This window comes from Geotrypetes seraphini, chromosome 2, assembly GCF_902459505.1.
Source record: "Geotrypetes seraphini chromosome 2, aGeoSer1.1, whole genome shotgun sequence".
Lineage (NCBI taxonomy): Eukaryota > Metazoa > Chordata > Amphibia > Gymnophiona > Dermophiidae > Geotrypetes > Geotrypetes seraphini.
The window spans coordinates 56,456,729-56,476,206 of record NC_047085.1 but is presented as its reverse complement, the minus strand read 5'-3'; the positions used below and the strand labels follow the sequence as shown (position 1 = coordinate 56,476,206).

Genomic DNA, 19,478 nt, shown 5'->3' with positions numbered 1-19,478 from the left:
TCGAGGGACTATAATTTTAAAATTATATTACTACAAAATGATACTTAACTGCAATGTTTAAACAGGACAGCAAGAATGAGCAGGCCTTTCTGAAGATGTTCTCCCATAGCAATGTACAGCAAAAACAAGCTGGACACAGGCAACACACAATTATAGCAATACTGTAAATATTCATATAGTAGTACATATTATGGCATAGTATGCTACTTACAGAAGGAGAGTGTGGCATAGTGGTTAGAGCTACAGCCTCAGCACCCTGAGGTTGTGGGTTCAAATCCCACGCTATTCCTTGTGACCCTGGGCGAGTCACCTAATCTTGGAGGGGCAGGAGGAGTTGTCGTACAGCGAGAGATTAGAGAAACTGGGCCTCTTCTCCCTTGAAAAGAAGAGACTAAGAGGGGACATGATTGAAACGTTCAAGATAATGAAGGGAATAGACTTAGTAGATGAAGACAAGTTGTTCACCCTCTCCAAGGTAGGGAGAACGAGAGGGAACTCTCTAAAGTTAAAATGGGATAGATTCCATACAAACGGAAGGAAGTTCTTTTCACCCAGAGAGTGGTGGAAAATTGGAACGCTCTTCCAGAATCTGTCGTAGGGGAAACACCCTCCAGGGATTCAAGACAAAGTTAGACAAGTTCCTGCTAGACCAGAATGTACGCAGGTAAGGCTAGACTCAGGGCTCAGGTCCTTGACCTAAGGGCCGTCGCGGGAGCGGACTGCTGGGTATGATGGACCACTGGTCTGACCCAGCTGCGACAATTCTTATGTTCCACTCCAGGTACACTAGATAGATTGTGAGCTCACCGGGACAGATAGGGAAAATGCTTGACGTACCTGTATGTAAACCCAATCCCTTTTACAATGTCAACACAATATGCATTAAAACATCTTAAAATGAAAAGGTGTGATAGCTGTGTTAGTCCACTCTTCAAAGTAATATGTAGAAATAAAAACAAAGGAAAAAAATTTACCTTTTTTATTGGAATAACTTAGGATTCCTTTTACTAAGCTGTGCTAGCGTTTTCAGCACACGCATTTTAGTGCGCACTAAACCCGCGCTACACGGCTAGAACTAATGCCAGCTCAATGCTGGCATTAGCATCTAGCCCGCGTGGTATTTTAGCGCGTGCTATTCCGCGCGTTAATGCCCTAACGCAGCTTAGTAAAAGGAGCCCTTAAAGTAGTTTATGATTAACTTTCAAAGGTAACTCCTTCTTCCTCAGATAAGCTTAAAAGAAAGCACAGCATGTGCCATCACCAGAAATAAGGTTTTGAATTTTTTTTTTCCCCGTAATAGAAACCCATCACTGATTTCTAGAATTGTTATAAAGTAGGTAAAAAGTTAAATAGTCCTACAGGAATAGTCAGTTGGGTAAAACCACGTTTACCACTGAGTTTAGCCATTTTTCCAGTAGGGATGGAAAGACGAGGGAGACCTTATTACTGGTTTTCTAGTTGCAGTAAATATACAGCAGATTGGCAGAGCAATTCAGTACTACTCTTGTTTACAAAGATGTAATGCAACTCTTTTACTAAATTAGAAGGTTTACAGTACATGTTTAAGAATGGTACTTTTTTGTCACCATGAAGGCATTAAATACTGTTAAGATTTTGTACATGCTACTAGACATACACAGTGAATAGAACAATAGAGAGTCCTTATTCCATGAAGCTTATTGTCTGGTTGACAAAATTATACAAGACAGGTATTTTTAATATATCACTTTAATATCCAGACATTTTCTGCTTCTTTCAACCATATGAGCTGCACTGAGTGGATTAAGATAGACCAGAGTTTCTCAATTTCTTCAAGCCATGTACCCCCTAAGTCTAACAAATATCAACCGAGTACCCCTGCCCAAGCTCCGTCCCAGATCCCATCCCCATAATAATAGTACTAATTGTAATGCAATTTTTCCCATTCATTTTTCATATACCCACAATATAATCTTATTAATATATAATGGTAACCACAAAATTAAAAAAAACACAAAGCACAGCATGCACAGAGAAAATGTTAATTATCATTTATATTTGTTTATTTTTTCAAAGAGGTCAAGGCAGATGACTTTAAAATATGCAATGTCACCTCAGTAACAACTATAGAAAATGGACAAATATAGTGCAAAATATAGACAACAGATATAAATTCTCAAAACTGACACATTTCGATAACTAAATTGAAAATAAAATCATTTTTCCTACCTTTGTTTGGTGATTTCATGAGTCTCTGGTTGCACTTCCTGCTGACTGTGCATCCAATATTTCTTTCTTTCTGCCTCCTGCATGCTTTCTCTCCTCATTCCCTTCCCCAACCAACATCTCTCTCTGTCCCTCCATGAGTCCAACTTTTCTTCCTCTCTCCCCCACCCCCCCACCCCATGGGCAACATGTCTCCCTCTCTCTCTCACTGTCTTTCTCTCATTCCCTCCCTTGCTGCAAAAGGAGTGGGGGAAGAGAGAGAGGGATCCAGGGTGCATCTATTCCACCCCCTCTACTGCCACATCCAACATTTCTCCCTCACTCATCCCCTGGATCATGTGCAACATTTTTCACCACTGCCCACCAGCACCATGCCCATTTCTCCTATCTCTCCACATCTCTCCCTCCATCACTAAAGCTCGGAAGATGTTAAAAGAAGCATAGCGACTGGGTACGTACGAACCCTGTTTGGTCTGGATGTATCAGAGAGGGTAGGACTGTGCCCAAAACTGCAAAATCAAACCAAAAATATTTTTCCATGTGTGCATCCTGAATGGCTGCTGTTCGTGCATTCAGCATAATTGTGGGAAAAATTATTTTTAAAAATGTTTAAAACATTTAGGGAGGGTGGAATTCATCAAGAGGCACTAGCTGATTTAGCACGTGCTAAATGCTTTGAAGCCCATAGGAATATAATAGCTAATCATTAGCACATGTTAAATCGGTTAGCACCCTTTGATGAAGTCCTCCTTTAGCACTTAAATGTTTAAGTTATATAGGTGAACAGTCCCGTAGCATGTGTACTTTATATAAATATTGCACAGGACACATAGTACAGATTTATTTTAATAAGGCAAGAAAAGCAAACTTTCAGTCCATACCTAAAGCATTGAATGTTGCAATATGCTTCCACATGTTGTCCTCACAGCCTGCAAGGGGCTGCCACAAAAGGGCATCCACATCATGCCGCAAACAGAAACAGGGCATCTCTTCAGGGCTGGCAACAACTGAGAATAAGAATGGGTTGCTTCCAAGGTTTACCTAAAAAAAATGCAATATAATGACATAGTTAAAGGGGGGGGGAGGTGACAAAGCCTATGACGGAAACTGATGAAATGTACTGCAAAATTTAACAAAGCAGTCATTCTAATTCTGAGGCTATTTATCTACCTAAAGCAGGGGTAGGCAATTCCGGTCCTTGAGAACCGGAGGAAGGTCAGGGTTTCAGGATATCCACAATGAATATGTACAAGATGGATTTGCATGCACTGCTTCCTTGATTTGCAAATCTATCTCATGCATATTTATTGTGGATATCCTGAAAACCTGACCTGGCTCCGGCTCTCGAGGACCGGAATTGCCTACCCCTGACCTAGAACTAGATGATAGAGTTAATGAGTGAGAGAGTGGGTGGATGATACAGTATATACTATTTTCAATGCAATTTATATATATATAGTGGGAAATACATTGAACGAAGATTAACTTTAGTTTACATCATTGTCAGGAAAGATGTTTTCACACAAAGGATAGTGGAAATCTGAAAAACATTTCCAGTAGAAGTAGTAGAAACCAAATTGATGGCTGAATTCGAAAAGTAGGCTCCCTAAATTGGCAAGTGAATAGAAACCAAATCTTGAGCACTTCAGGTCAGAACAGCAGTGAAATGACCATTTATATTTCTAAGAACCAAACAACATCGGTTGCATCCCTCATTACTATACTATGCAGAGTAGATAGACTGTTTTGGTATTTATCTGCCATCATCTACTCTGCTAATAAGACAGACAAAAAAATAGAAACTACTTATAGCACGAAACTTGTTAAAGCAATTCTTCCACAATGTGGACTCTAAAGGCATTTAAACTCCTCTTGCTGACTTACAAGTGCACTCACTCTGAAGCCCCCCCCCCATATCTCTCTTCACTTATCCCCTCCCCCCATGCACCTCCCTGTGATCTTTGTTCATCGGGCAAGCCCCTCTTATCTGTACTCTTCTCTTCCACTGCCAACCCCAGACTTCGTCCCTTCTTTCTTGCAGCGCCGTATGCCTGGAACAGGCTGCCTGAATCAATATGTTGTGCTCCCTCCCTGGCAGCGTTCAAATCGAAGCTAAAAAGCCCACTTTTTATAATCTGTTTTCAGCTCCTAATTCCCACTCACTGCTCTCAGATACCTAGACTCGCGGTATCATTTCCTCTACCATAATATCCCCAACCCCAAAATGTCCTATCTAAATTTGATTGTAAGCGCTTCTGAGCAGGGACCATCTATTGTATGTTAAAATGTACAGCGCTGCGTACGCCTTTCAGCGCTTTAGAAATAACAAATAGTAGTAGTTCTACTATTACCTATCATTTCTATAGCGCTACTAGACATACATAGTGCTGTACTTCAAAACACAGAAGAGACAGTTCCTGCTCAAGAAAGCTTACAATCTACGGTAAGTTCCCCAGAGTTCACACAAATTTATTAAAAGTTGATATACCGCTTAGAAAAATATCTAAGTGGTGCACATAAGTATAACATTTAAATATATAATGAAAGGTAGTCACAATGGGGAGGATAAAGAAATACAACATTTAAAAAGAAAGAGAGACAACAGAAGAAGACACAACATATAGGAGGGGATCAAAATCTTATCAGATGGCTAAGTTAATTAGAAATTGAAAGCATTCTTAAAGAGGAACGTTTTTAAACTTGATTTAAATTTTGTGATGTAGGTGTCTTCCCTTAGAGGGGAGGGCAAACTGTTCCAGTATGTGGGGGCAGTGACAGAAAAAAATTGATTCCCTATTCTCCAGAACATAAGCATAGGGAAATTTGGATTTACCAATTAAATATTGCCTTTCCCAGAGTCCTGCCAGGACATGAGAAAGACAGCTCAGAGCTGACTTCCTTCCCCTTAGGAAGGGGCGATGCTGCCTTCAGCTTCCCAGTATCCTATATCAAAACTAATAATACTGAAAGCAGTACTTGTAACCAAGACAAGGCACTGTTGGAAACAGGATAGTGGACTTGATGGACCTTTGGTTTGTCTAGTATGGCAACTCTTATCCTTTCTTTCAGTTCTTTTTATCTACTACTTTTGTGAATACTTCATCATATACCAAATGTGAGGGTTTAGGGGTGCTATCAGAGACTTTATCATCCATTATTTTATGAAGAGAAAACAAACCCCTAACTTTATCCAGTGCTTTGGAGCCATGTCCATCTACAACTTCTCAGTGGACTTAAAAGAAATACTATGAGCCCTCATATCATCTTGTTATATCCTAATCAATCCCATAGCTTTGCCCAGTATTCTTTAAATGGTATATCTAGTTCTGTCTCAACCATCATAGTCAGCAAGTTTTGAATTTTCTTACCAAGCTATAAACATATACAGTATGGGGATCATAATAATAAAAAAGAATGTTAAAAATGTGGCCTAAATTGGTACTTGGACAATCAAAAAGACCTTTATCCTGCCGTTAAACGCCTAGAGCGAAAAAAGGCGTTTTTAGAGGAGGGGCAAGGGCGGGAGGTGGGCTGACCTAGACTTAGTCGTACAGCAAGTATAACCAAAACTTTAATAAGGTTGCCCAGTCAGAACTTATACGTTTTGACTTAGACCAAGCCAAAACAGGTATCAGTTCCGAATAATAATAATAACTTTATTCTTCTATACTGCCATAGTCGTGAGACTTCTAGGCGGTTTACATTGAAGAGAGCTGGACAGTCAGCGAGTTACAATTTGAAGAAATAAGAGAAATACAGCATGAAGAATAAATTTTTGTCTTATACGCAGGAGTGGACATGTTTGAAATATAAGAAATTGATTTAGTGTTTTGTGTAGATACTTTTTAGGTGATATTTCTGTCGAATAAGGCAGTTTTTATGGCTTTTCTAAAGGTCAGTTTTGCTCCATTAATGTAGTTGTCTAGCCAGTGTTGTTGTTTGTTTGCTTGGTACATAAAAGTTCTATCCAGGAAGGTTTTGTATTTGCAGCCGGTAATGCTTGGGTATGCAAATAGATTGCTGTTTCTGGTTTGTCTTGTAGGGCTGTATAGTACGAAGTGAGGTAGCAGGTAGGTAGGAGCTAATCCCCAAACCAGCTTGAAACATATGCAAGAGAACTTGAATATTATTCGCGCCTCCATTGGCAGCCAATGAAGCAGTTTGTAGTAGGGGCTAACATGGTCGCTTTTTTTCAATCCAAATATCAAACGGACCGCTGTGTTTTGAACAATTCTGTTTCCTCACTGTTTTTTTGGGTATACCCATATAAATGATATTGCAATAGTCCGGTGTAGAAAGCACTAGCGATTGCACTAGTAGTCTAAATGATAATGGGTCAAAGTATTTTTTGATGATCTTTAACTTCCATAATGTCAGGAAACACTTTTTTACCACTATGTTCGTGTGTTCAACCATTGTCAAATGTATGTCTAATGTGACTCCCAATATTTTTATTGTTTTGGTAATCGGGAAGTCGCGATCTTTTACACGTAACTTTGTTTTAATAATTTTGTCTGTTGGGCTTGCAAGGAAGACTTTTGTTTTTGCTGTGTTTAGTTTCAGCTTGAAATTTATTGTCCACTGTTCTATTTCGGAACACTCTCAGCGACAAATTGTGATAGCAGGAGGATATTAACGTCCATGAAGGGAGTACGGCTCAAACAAATGGTACTAGAGCCTACTAGGGCCCAGGCCATCCTGGACCTGGTACTTACGAATGGGGAAAGCGTCTCAGAGGTCTCGGTGGGAGAAACACTAGCCACCATTGACCATAACATGGTATGGTTTAACCTTAGGAAAGGCTTCCCTAGATCGCAAACAAAAACAAGGGTACTCAATTTCCGGGGCACTGACTTCGCACGCATGGGAGACTTCGTCCATCAGACGCTGCAGGTTCAAGAAGTAATGGATAATGTGGAGGCTATGTGGTCAACCTTGAAATCGACCCTTCATGAGGCAACTATCCGCTACATAAAATCGGTAACTAAACAACAAAGAAAAAAGAAACCCCAATGGTTCACTGATGAGGTCTCGTACCTCGTCAAGGAGAAGAAAAGAGCATTTCTCTCATACAAACGCACGGGGGAAAAAGAAGCAAACATTGAATACAGGACAAAGTCTGCAGCGGTCAAAACAGCAGTCAGGGAGGCCAAACTTCGTATGGAAGAAACTTTAGTGAAGAACATTAAGAAAGGGGACAAATCCTTCTTCAGGTACATTAGCGACAGGAAGAGGAACGCAAATGGGATAGTACGCCTTAGAACGCCAGACGGGAATTATGTGGAAAAAGATTCCGATAAAGCCAAACTACTGAATGATTATTTCTGCTCAGTCTTTACCTGCGAGGCACCAGGGCACGGGCCACGGCTGGAAGCAAAGCAAAACATGGAAGACCCATTTCAGAATTTCGAGTTCACACCAGCTGATGTTTACAGAGAACTGTCAAGACTCAAGGTGAACAAAGCCATGGGACCGGACAATTTGCACCCAAGAGTGCTCAGAGAGCTATGCGATGTTCTGGCGAAACCGTTAACCATGCTCTTCAATCTCTCCCTAAGTACGGGGAGAGTCCCCCTGGACTGGAAAACAGCTAACGTTGTTCCTCTGCACAAAAAGGGTTGCAGAGCAGAGGCTGCGAATTACAGACCAGTGAGTCTCACATCGATAGTGTGTAAACTCATGGAAACTCTACTTAAAGGTAAATTAGACACGATATTGGATGAGGGGAATCTAAGGGATCCCTGTTAACATGGATTCACTAGGGGCAGGTCATGCCAATCCAATCTTATAAGCTTCTTTGATTGGGTGACAGGAAAGCTAGACTCAGGAGAGTCTCTGGACATAGTGTACTTGGATTTCAGTAAAGCTTTCGACAGTGTCCCACACACCGTAGACTATTAAACAAGATGAAATCGATGGGGTTGGGTGAGAAACTAACTGCATGGGTCAATGATTGGCTGAATGGAAGACTTCAGAGGATGGTGGTCAATGGCACCCTCTCCGAGACATCGGAGGTGACTAGCGGAGTGCCGCAGAGCTCAGTCCTGGGACCATCCCTTTTCAACATATTCATAAGGGACTTGACCCGGGGGCTTCAGGGTAAAGTAGCACTGTTCGCCGACGACGCCAAACCGTGTAATATAGTAAGTGAAAGCAATCTCAAAGATAGTATGATGCAGGATCTGATCACGTTGGAAAACTGGTCCTCGACATGGCAGCTGGGCTTCAACACTAAGAAATGTAAGGTTATGCATCTCGGCAGCGGAAATCCATGCAGAACATACACCTTGAATGGAGAAACACTAGCTAGGACTTCAGAGGAACGGGACTTGGGAGTAATCATCAGTGCAGACATGAAGGCTGCCAAACAAGTAGAGAAGGCCTCATCCAAGGCAAGGCAAATGATGGGATGTATCAATAGAAGCTTCGTCAGCCGCAAACCTGAAGTCATAATGCCACTCTACAGAACCATGGTGAGACCTCATCTGGAATACTGTGTGCAATTCTGGAGGCCACATTACCGGAAAGATGTGCTTCGAGCTGAGTCGGTCCAGCGGATGGCCACTAGGATGGTCTCCGTACTCAAGGGTCTCTCATACGAAGAAAGACTGGGCAAATTTCAGCTCTATACTCTAGAGGAGCGCAGGGAAAGGGGTGACATGATTGAGACATTTAAGTACATCACAGGTCGTGTCGAGATGGAAAACGACATATTCTTTCCCAAGGGACCCTCGGTCACAAGGGGGCACCCGCTCAAACTCAGAGGAGGGAAATTTAGTGGTGACACCAGGAAGTATTTCTTCACAGAAAGGGTGGTAGATCACTGGAACAAACTTCCGGTGCAGGTGATCAAGGCCACCAGCTTGCTCGACTTTAAGAATAAATGGGACATCCACGTGGGATCCCTACGAGGGTCGAGTTAAGGAACTAGGTCATTAGCACTCAGACTTAATGGGGTGGGTCAGTAGAGTGGGCAGACTTGATGGGCTGTAGCCCTTTTCTGCCGTCATCTTTCTATGTTTCTATAATATGAGAAATGTATTCTGAGGTCTCGTTTGTTATGCTGTTCACTGGGATTAAAATGGAAATGTCATCTGCATATATGTAGTAGTTAGGTTTAGCTTTTCCAGGAAGTGACCTAAGGATGATATGTAGATGTTGAATAGGGTGGGTGATAGTGGTGAACCTTTTGGTACTCCCGAGGGGTTTTTCAAGGTGTTTGAGTATGTCCTACCACTAATCACCCGGTATGATCTCTTTGTTAGGAAACCCTGTATCCAGTTCCTTACTCTTCCCATTATTCCTATTCCATCTAGGCAGTGTAGCATTATATCGTGATCAACAAGATCAAAAGCGCTGCTGAAGTCTAGTTGTAAAATCAGAGCACTTGTTGATTTACTGAATAAGCTGTATAGGTGATTAAGGATCGAGGCTAGGACTGTCTCAGTGCTAAAACCCTTTCTGAATCCTGATTGGTGTTCATTGAGTATGTTAAATTTGGCTTTTCTCTAACATATAATAGTATCCCCACCCCTTTCTCTTCCCTCTATAAATATGCTCATGTAAATCTTTCTTCTCTCTCTTCTTATATTTTTAAGCTTTGTAAACCGTGCCGAGCTCCACTTCCGTGGAGATAATGCGGTATATAAACTTAAGGCTTAGTTTAGTTTAGTCCTACACCAGATCTAGCATCTTTGTCTCTCTACTTTCTCATTCCTGTCTCTCCCCTGCCCATCCTCTAATCTCCCTGCCAGCTGTTTCCTTCCTTTTTTCCTTCTCCCTTCCCTCCTCATCATGTCCAGCAGGAACTCTCTTCCGTTCCCTTTCCCTCCTCCCCTCCCAGCAGCATCTCTCCTTCTCCCTCCCTCCAGGTCCAGTAGCAGCTGTCCCTTTTTTCCCCTTGTCCAGCAGCTTCCCAGCCTCCTTTCCCTCATCCCCTCTCAGCAGCATTTCTCATTCTCCCTCCCTCCAGGTCCAGTAGCAGCTGTCCCTTTTTTCCCTTGTCCAGCAGCTTCCCAGACTCCAACAGTGGCTTTCTCCCCTCCCAGCAGCTCTCCGTACTTGCCAGCAAAGCGATTCACTAAGGCAGCCTTGGGTCCTTTGATGGGTCGTGCCGTCTCTGAGGAAAGAGTAAGTCGCATCATCGGAGGCGGCCGCAACTCAGCAAAAGCCCCAAGGTTGCCTTAGTGAATCGCTGCGCTGGCAAGTATGGAGAACTGCTGGGAGGGGAGAAAGCCACTGTTGGAGGCTCCCCATGATCTCGGCAGGAAATTGCAGCTCATCAATCTTACCGCGGACCAGCAGGAAATTGCAGCTCGATCTCGCTGGCCCTGTGCGGACCGGCAGGAATTTTCTGCAGACTGGTACCAGTCCATGGGCCAGCGGTTGAAGAACACTGTATTAAAGCTTGACATAATATAGTTTATCTTTCACTTTATCACAGAGAAGAAAAATGCTATGAACCTTATCCACTGCTTAAGCCAGCCTGGTTGTAAATACAGGTCCTTTTTGGATAGAACTTTAATGTTTCAAGCAAGTAAACAGCAGTCTTGGTTAGGTAATTACATCAATGGAGTCAGGCTGACCTATGGCGCATTTTGTAAAGAAATTAAGACTATATTGTTTGACAGATCTATTTCCTAAACAGAAGTCATACTAAATTTAACAATTCTATTCTGACTATTCTTGTGAAATATGTTGTACTTTTACTATATGTATTTTATAATTCACTGATTGTCCAGTTCTCTTCAGTGTAAACTGCCTAGAAATCATCTGACTGTGGCAGTATAGAAGAATAAAGTTATGTTATGTTCTCAACCCAGCCCTCGTTTTCAGGATATCTGCAATAAATATGCATGAATAGAATTGCATACTCTAGAGCAGGGGTGTCAAAGTGCCTCCTTGAGGGCCGCAATCCAGTCGGGTTTTCAGGATTTCCCCAATGAATAAGCATGATTGAATTTTTTGATTGGGTGACCAGAGAGCTGGATCGAGGACATATGCTTGATGTAATTTACTTAGATTTCAGCAAAGCCTTTGATACAGTTCCTCATAGGAGGTTGTTGAACAAACTTGAAGGGCTGAAGTTAGGACCCAAAGTGGTGAACTGGGTTAGAAACTGGCTGTCGGACAGACACCAGAGGGTGGTGGTTAATGGAAGTCGCTCGGAGGAAGGACAGGTGAGTAGTGGAGTCCCATAGGGTTCGGTGCTGGGGCCGATCCTGTTCAATATGTTTGTGAGTGACATTGCTGAAGGATCAGAAAGAAAAGTGTGCCTTTTTGCAGATGATACCAAGATTTGTAACAGAGTAGACACCGAAGAGGGAGTGGAAAATATGAAAAAGGATCTGCAAAAGTTAGAGGAATGGTCTAATGCCAGGCAAATAAAATTCAATGCAAAGAAATGCAGAGTAATGCATTTGGGGATTAATAATAGGAAGGAACCGTATATGCTGGGAGGTGAGAAGCTGATATGCACAGGCGGGGAGAGGGACCTTGGGGTGATAGTGTCCGAAGATCTAAAGGCAAAAAAAACAGTGTGACAAGGCAGTGGCTGCTGCCAGAAGGATGCTGGGCTGTATAAATAGAGGCGTAGCCAGTAGAAGGAAGAAGGTGTTGATGCCCCTGTACAGGTCATTGGTAAGGCCCCACTTGGAGTATTGTGTTCAGTTTTGGAGACCGTATCTGGTGAAGGACATAAGAAGACTTGAAGCGGTCCAGAGGAGGGCGACGAAAATGATAGGAGGCTTGCGCCAGAAGACATATGAGGAGAGACTGGAAGCCCTGAATATGTATACCCTAGAGGAAAGGAGAGACAGGGGAGATATGATTCAGACGTTCAAATACTTGAAGGGTAGAACAAAATCTTTTCCAGAGAAAGGAAAATGGTAAAACCAGAGGACATAATTTGAGGTTGAGGGGTGGTAGATTCAAAGGCAATGTTAGGAAATTCTACTTTACGGAGAGGGTGGTGGATGCCTGGAATGCGCTCCCGAGAGAGGTGGTGGGGAGGAAAAGGGTGACTGAGTTCAAAGAAGCGTGGAATGAACACAGAGGACCTAGAATCAGATAATAATATTAAATATTGAACTAAGACCAGTACTGGGCAGACTTGCACGGTCTGTGTCTGTGTATGGCCGTTTGGTGGGGGATTGGCTGGGGAGGGCTTCAGTGGCTGGGAGGGTTTAGATGTGCTGGAGTAGGTTTTAACGGAGATTTCGGCAGTTGGAACCCAAGCACAGTACCGGGTAGAGCTTTGGATTCTTGCCCAGAAATAGCTAAGAAAAAAAATTTAAAAATTTAAATTGAATCAGGTTGGGCAGACTGGATGGACCATTCGAGTCTTTATCTGCTGTCATGTTACTATGAGATTTATTAGTATACTATGAAAGCAGTGCATGCAAATAGATCTCATGCATATTCATTGGGGAAATCCTAAAAACCCGACTGGATTGCGGCCCTCGAAGAGGGACTTTGACACCCCTACTCTAGAGTAAATGCATGAAAATCTGTCTCGTGCATATTCATTGTGAATATCCTGAAAACCTGGCTGGGTGTGCCCTGAGGTCTGGGTTGAAAAGCACTGACTTAAGCCATTCAATTCCACAATCAAATATTTCATACATGTTGATCATATGCCACTATATTAGCAGAATAGATTGACCAAAGATAGTGGAGGACATAGGGCCTGAAAGGATAAAGGGATTTTTGAAAAGTTGAAAGAGCAAGAATGCAATACAGCCAGCAAAAAGAGGAATGCTTCTGCCCCCCTCAAATGCTAAAAATAATAATACTAACTCCTCTTTTACAAAACTGTAGCATGGCTGCGGTGTTAACAGCTCCAACATTCATAGGAATTCTATAAGTGTCGGAGCTGTTACCACTGAAGCCGGTGCTAGAAACCACACTACGGTTTTTGAAAAGAGAGAAGGGGGTAAGAAATCTAAAAATTACATAGGTATTATCTTCATCATTTGCAAGCTATTAACCCTATTTTCATGTTTTAATTTCTTTCTTATAAGAATTACCTACTTTTGTGCAGATATTTTACTGCTAGGACTCTTAGTTCCCATCCACACAATCCGGTTAAGAAAAGGGAGCGAGATAGTCTCTCTATTCTTTTTTTTTTTTTAATTCTTTATTGATTTTCCAAACATCATAAGTGCAAAGCACAAATATGTATCCATATAATAAGTCAATAAAAGCACATTCATCGTACAAATATACATGAACAACCATTTTTTCCCCTTCCCACCCAATGACTAATCTCTCAAAGGGTAGCTAGGAGGGTGGGTGGGTCAATAGAGTGGGCAGACTTGATGGGCCTTGGCCCTTTTCTGCCGTCACTTTTCTATGTTTTTCTATGTTGGTTATTTTTTTTTTTCTAAAAACACAAAAACATAGATTCTTTCAATACCCTTTCCCTAATCTTTCCCTACATAATAGCAAAGTCATCCGACCCCCCCTGAATGTGTATGAAAATAAACAAAAATTAAATTATAAACAAAGGACACCTACAGTGAAGTAATAAAAGATGTCAACGGGCCCCAAACCAGTTTAAATAAATTACTACGCCCCAACATGTCAGCATTCATAGTCTATGTATTCTGACTTAAAATGAATGAAAAAATAGCTTGGAGGAAATGTGCCTCTTTTTCTTTTCTAATGTTTTGCAGGAAATTAAACTGTGCTTTAAAGTGTGGCATTTCTAATACAGTGCACAAAAAAGTAATTTTTATTGCAATGTCTAATGAAATGATACAACATATGGAGTAGCATGCTAGGCTGCTCTAATTTACTGTTATTCTTGTCATAATTCTGGGGCTTCAGGGAAGAACATCACTTCATTTATTAGAAATGTCTTCTAATAAATCAATATCAATCAATAAGTTAGGGCTAGATATGTTATAATCAGAAATGACTGCATTTCTTGTTCCTTCAAAATACAGGGTTTTTCTTAACCATGACAATTCCTCCCCACCTGAAAAACCAATTATTTCTATACTTTGCAAAGCCCCTGCTTCACTCTCCTTTTTCATAGCAGAGTATCCTCTGCTATAAAGACCAAAGGTGACAACATGTAACTATCTATATTCTATTTACTACAGTCAAAAAGAACATCAAGCAAAGATCAAAAGTTTTTTTTAAAACATCAAAATCACTATACACGTTTCTAGATGATTCAAAAATTCAAAAGACAACTGTTGTACATTTAAATGTAAAATCTGAACATACTATATTTTAATTTGCAGTTTTGTTATGAAAACCCATCTGTTCGATACTTAATCTCCTTTACCCTCTCTTCCCTCCCTTCCTCCTCTCTCCTCTCTTTTTCTCTCCCTCCTACCTATCCACCTCCTCTTTCTCTCCCCTCTTACCTCTCTTTACAGTCGCCTTGAGCCCTGTATAGGTATGAGCGACGCACAAATAGAAGATTAGATTTTGGATTTGCAGATTCCTATAAATAGAAGGGTTAAATGAAAAATAATTCCTCCACCTCCATAATCCATCATTAGATGGCAACACTCTTGCCCTACACGTATTCACTTGTTCTTTGAAATCTCTTTCTTTGCCTTCAGCTGGTGAGAAGTGTCTAGGTGGAGATGCTGTTTTGTTATTGCTTATAAAATGCAAGCATGCAGTGAATACTCATCAGTGCAATTCAAGCAATGCGCTGTAATAGAATTTCCGACTGTTGAACTTAAGGAGTCTCTCCAACCGAAATCCAACACTGCATGCAGGTTGTGTTGATTTGGGTACTGTGCATTGCTGGGCCACCAACTGTAAAGATTGGATCAGGGAAAGGGCCGATTTGTGATTGAAAATGAAGTGGACAACCCATGATAGCACCTAACAAATCTCATATGAGAACGATTGATGATGTTAAGAAGGACAACTGGAGGATCATGCAAAGGGTCACACTGCAATCCTGAACATTTTAATGAATGATTGAAAAAAAGATTGGAAGCACCAGAAAGAAATTTTGTTGCAACATGACAACACTGGGGAGCAAATTCCATAAGAAGCGCCCAAAAGTTAGGCACTGAAAAAGACACCGTTCAGCGTGATTCAAGTAAAATTGGCTGCTGTTTAGTGAATCACGCTGAGCACCACCTATTTTGGAGGCGCCCAATAAATAGGCCAGCTCAAGGCACAACTAAAATTTAGGCGGCCATGGGAGTGCTTAAGAGCAGTGATTCTGTAACAAGGCGCCTAACACGTAGCCACGCCTAAGCCTAAAATGCATAGCACCTATTTTTTTGAAGGCTGCCTAAATTTTTTGAGGTGCCTTGTTACAGAATCGCTCTTTCTTGATAGGCGCCTAAGTTTCAATTACACTTCTCCCTCCCTATTCGCGGGGGTTAGGGGCAGAGCCGGCTCGCGAATAGGGAAAATTCGCGAATAGCTTTTGAGCCGGCTCTGACCCACCCCCAGACCTTACCTGATGGTCTAGTGGTGACATGGGGCAGAAGCGATCTTCCTACACTCCTGCCCCGTGCAGAGCCATGCTGTGAATTACCGTGGTCTCACGAGACTACAACAGGAACTCCCATTGTAGTCTTGTGAGACCACAGGAACTCACAGCACGGCTCTGCACGGGGCAGGAGTGTAGGAAGATCGCTCCTGCCCCGCGTCACCGCTAGACCACCAAGTAAGGTCCGTGCTCCTGGGACGGCTGCTCGCCTCCTCCGCCTCTGATAGCCTCCTCCGATTGCCCCCCTCCGCCTCCGATTGCCTTCTCCTCCTCTGATCGCCTCCCTCCTCGCCCCGAACCAAGTCCCGGGGCCGTTTCTTTTCGATACGGGCTGCCAACGAGCCATTCTCCGAGGGGGGGGGGGCTAGGGAAAAAATCGTGAATAATCGAAACAACGAATGTTGAAACCGCGAATAGGGAGGGGGAAGTGTACTGTTGATTAATAAGCTTAATTGAGCTTGTTATTCAATTTAAATAGGCGCTTATCTAGTTGGGCACCTCCAAAATAGGTGCTTAACATTAGGCGCCGGTTACAGAATTTGGGTCTGGACCTCGCACAACATGAAACGCCTCAGAGGCAATTGCAAAGATGAGTCTCATAGTCTCACTCTACCTGTCATACAGCCCAGACGCAGCACTGCGTAATTTCCAAAATTGAAGGAATGAAGAGGGGGAAAGAACTGGGAGCAACTGGTTGAACAGACAAGATCTGCATTTCTTTCACGACAACTTGCAAAACAACTTGTCCATCATTGGCAAAAATATGTGGCGAATGGTAGCAACTACGTAGAAAAGTATTATTATTATTATTATTTTATTTCTTATATACCGCCAAAGCCGTAGTAGTTCGAGGTGGTTCACAACAAAGAAGGGCTGGACAATCAGTTACAATCAGTGAATACAGATACAACAAAGAATCAACGAATACGGTTTACAACAGAGAAGGGCTGGGCAATCGGCGAATAGTTACAATCAGCGAATACAGATACAATAAATATACGTGTGTGGGGAACAGGTAAAATGTGAGGGGACAAATGTAAGGTGGGCAGGGCGAAGAGATAAGGCAAAGAGAACTTGGGGAGCAGGGGTAGGGAGGGAGGGCTTAGGTTATAATTCGGTTGAATAGGCTAGTTTTTAATAATTTCCTGAAGTTTAGGTAGGATGAGGAGTGCGAGATAATTCTGCTCAGCCAGTCATTTAGATGACCTGCTTGGAAGGCAAGTGTTCTGTTTAGGTGACTTTTGTATCGGCAGGCCTTTAGAGTTGGGTGGCTGAAGAGGTGGGCTCTGCAGGTGGGCCTGGAAGGGCAGTTTAAGGAAAAATGGGGAACCAAGTATAAGGGGGCCATACCAAGAATGGATTTGAAACAGATACAGGCAAACTTGCACTAGATTCTTGCTTCCATGGGTAGCCAGTGGAGTTTTTGGTAGGGAGATATGTGTTCCCATTTTTTTAGACCAAAGATCAGTCAGATTGCCGAATTTTGGATGATGCAGAGTTTTTGAATGGTTTTTTTGAAGGACCCCAGGTAGATAATGTTGCAGTAGTCAAGTAGGCTTAGGATGTAGGATTGTACCAGTAGTCAGAAAGAGGTTGCATCAAAGTACTTTCTGATGGTTCTCAGTTTCCATAAGGTGGAGAAGCCTTTTCTGACCAGTAAGTCGGTGTGAGCTTCAAGGGTGAGGTTGCGGTCTAGTGTCACTCCCAGAATATTTATGGATTCTGTGATAGGAAAGACTTGACCGTTTAAGGAGATTGTAGAATCTTTGATATTGTCGTTTGGACTCACCAGGAAGAATTTGGTTTTTTCAGAGTTGAGTTTTAATTTGAAATCAGTCATCCACAGTTTAATTTGTTTTAGGGTGGATGCCAGGTGGTTTGTTATCTCCGGAGATATGATGGTTAGGGGAAAAACTAAGGTAATGTCGTCAGCGTAGATGTAGAACTTGATTTTCAAGCTTTGTAATAGGTTCCCAAGTGCGTCCAGGTAGATGTTGAAAAGTGTGGGGGACAGGGGAGAGCCTTGTGGGACTCCACATGCGTTTACCCAGCTGAAGGAGAGTGTATTGGCATTGTAAACTTGGTATGATCGTTTACTTAGAAAACCCCGGAACCATTTTAAAACATTGCCCGAGATGCCGATTGACTCCAAACAGTCAAAGAGGATGGTATGATCAACTAAGTCAAAGGCACTACTTAGATCAAGCTGAAGGACTAGTGCACTTGTGCCCTGGCTAAACAGGTGATGGAGAGAATCTAGTAGAGAAGCTATAATGGTTTCGGTGCTGTGTCCAGGACGAAACCCAGACTGGTTATTGTTTAGAATACTGAATTTGTCCAGATAGGTCACTAAGTCTTGGTTGACCAACACTTCCATTAACTTTGCAAAGAAGGGGATGTTAACGATGGGTTTGTAATTTGATATCAGGTTGATGGGTTCTTTGGGGGGTTTTTACAGTATTATTTTCATGTTTTTTTTTTTAATCATTACAATATCACTTAGACAAAAGTTATGGAGGCAGAAGCATTATTTTTCATTTAACCCTCATACTTATGCTTCATGTTTTCTGCTTGAATGATTAAAATCAGTGCTTTTTATGAGCTTATTAAAGCACAGCTTATGTAACCAATGTAGGAATGCATCAGTTTTACTTAAAAGAATCAGGTACTGAAGGATGTGGAAAGTTAGCACACAACTGCAAAATTTCCGAAGAGTGCTGATGACTAATGAATTTCCTAATGTGTCCAGGGTTTGTCAGTAACTGCCATATAAAGTGCTTAGCAAAAATAAAAAGGCATTATGTTATTATTATTACAGTATTAGTTATTTATATACTGCTTCTCAATGGAGATTGTCTAAGAATGGTGGACATGACAATGAAGCCGACGGCACAGTGCGCAGCGGCTGCCAAGAGAGCGAATAAAATGCTGGGGATAATCAAGAAGGGTATTACAACAAGAACGAAAGAAGTTATCCTGCCGCTGTACCGGGCAATGGTGCGTCCGCATCTTAAGTACTGCGTCCAGTATTGGTCACCATACCTTAAGAAGGATATGGTGTTACTCGAGAGAGTTCAGAGGAGAGCGACACGACTGATTAAGGGGATGGAAAGCCTTTCATACGCTGAGAGATTGGAGAAACTGGGTCTCTTTTCCCTGGAGAAGAGGAGACTTAGAGGGGATATGATAGAGACTTACAAGATCATGAAGGGCATAGAGAGAGTAGAGAGGGACAGATTCTTCAAACTTTCAGAACATAAAAAAACAAGAGGGCATTCGGAAAAGTTGAAAGGGGACAGATTCAAAACGAATGCTAGGAAGTTCTTCTTTACCCAACGTGTGGTGGACACCTGGAATGCGCTTCCAGAGGACGTTATAGGGCAGCGAACGGTACTGGGGTTTAAGAAAGGATTGGACAATTTCCTGCTGGAAAAGGGGATAGAGGGGTATAGATAAAAGATTACTGCACAGGTCCTGGACCTGATGGGCCGCCGCGTGAGCGGACTGCTGGGCGCGATGGACCTCAGGTCTGACCCAGCGGAGGCATTTCTTATGTTCTTAAGAATTATATTCAGGTACTCAAGCATTTTTCTCTGTCTGTCCCGGCGGGCTCACAATCTATCTAATGTACTTGTTTGCTCATAGGTAGTTTAAAAAAAGTTAACATTGTGCAAGCTTTTAATGGGTTTGCTCAAATATAGACTCCATATAGCTCACAGTCTTTCATTTCTGTTGTGATAATACAGAATTATTTGGCTTAATGGGTTCTTCTAACACTGATACCAATCATGAAATTAGA

At 42.1% G+C, this 19,478-nt stretch overlaps 1 protein-coding gene across 5 annotated transcripts in view; it reads right to left on the bottom strand.

Moving 5' to 3' along the window:
* The window catches only part of NUDCD1 (NudC domain containing 1), a 214,440-nt gene that overhangs the window by 5,663 nt on the left and 189,299 nt on the right, over positions 1-19,478 (bottom strand). For all 5 annotated transcript variants that reach the window (XM_033933051.1, XM_033933050.1, XM_033933048.1 and 2 more), the window contains one exon: positions 3,087-3,246. In XM_033933051.1, the coding sequence (XP_033788942.1) occupies positions 3,087-3,246 (160 nt within the window). The remainder of the gene's footprint in view (positions 1-3,086; positions 3,247-19,478) is intronic.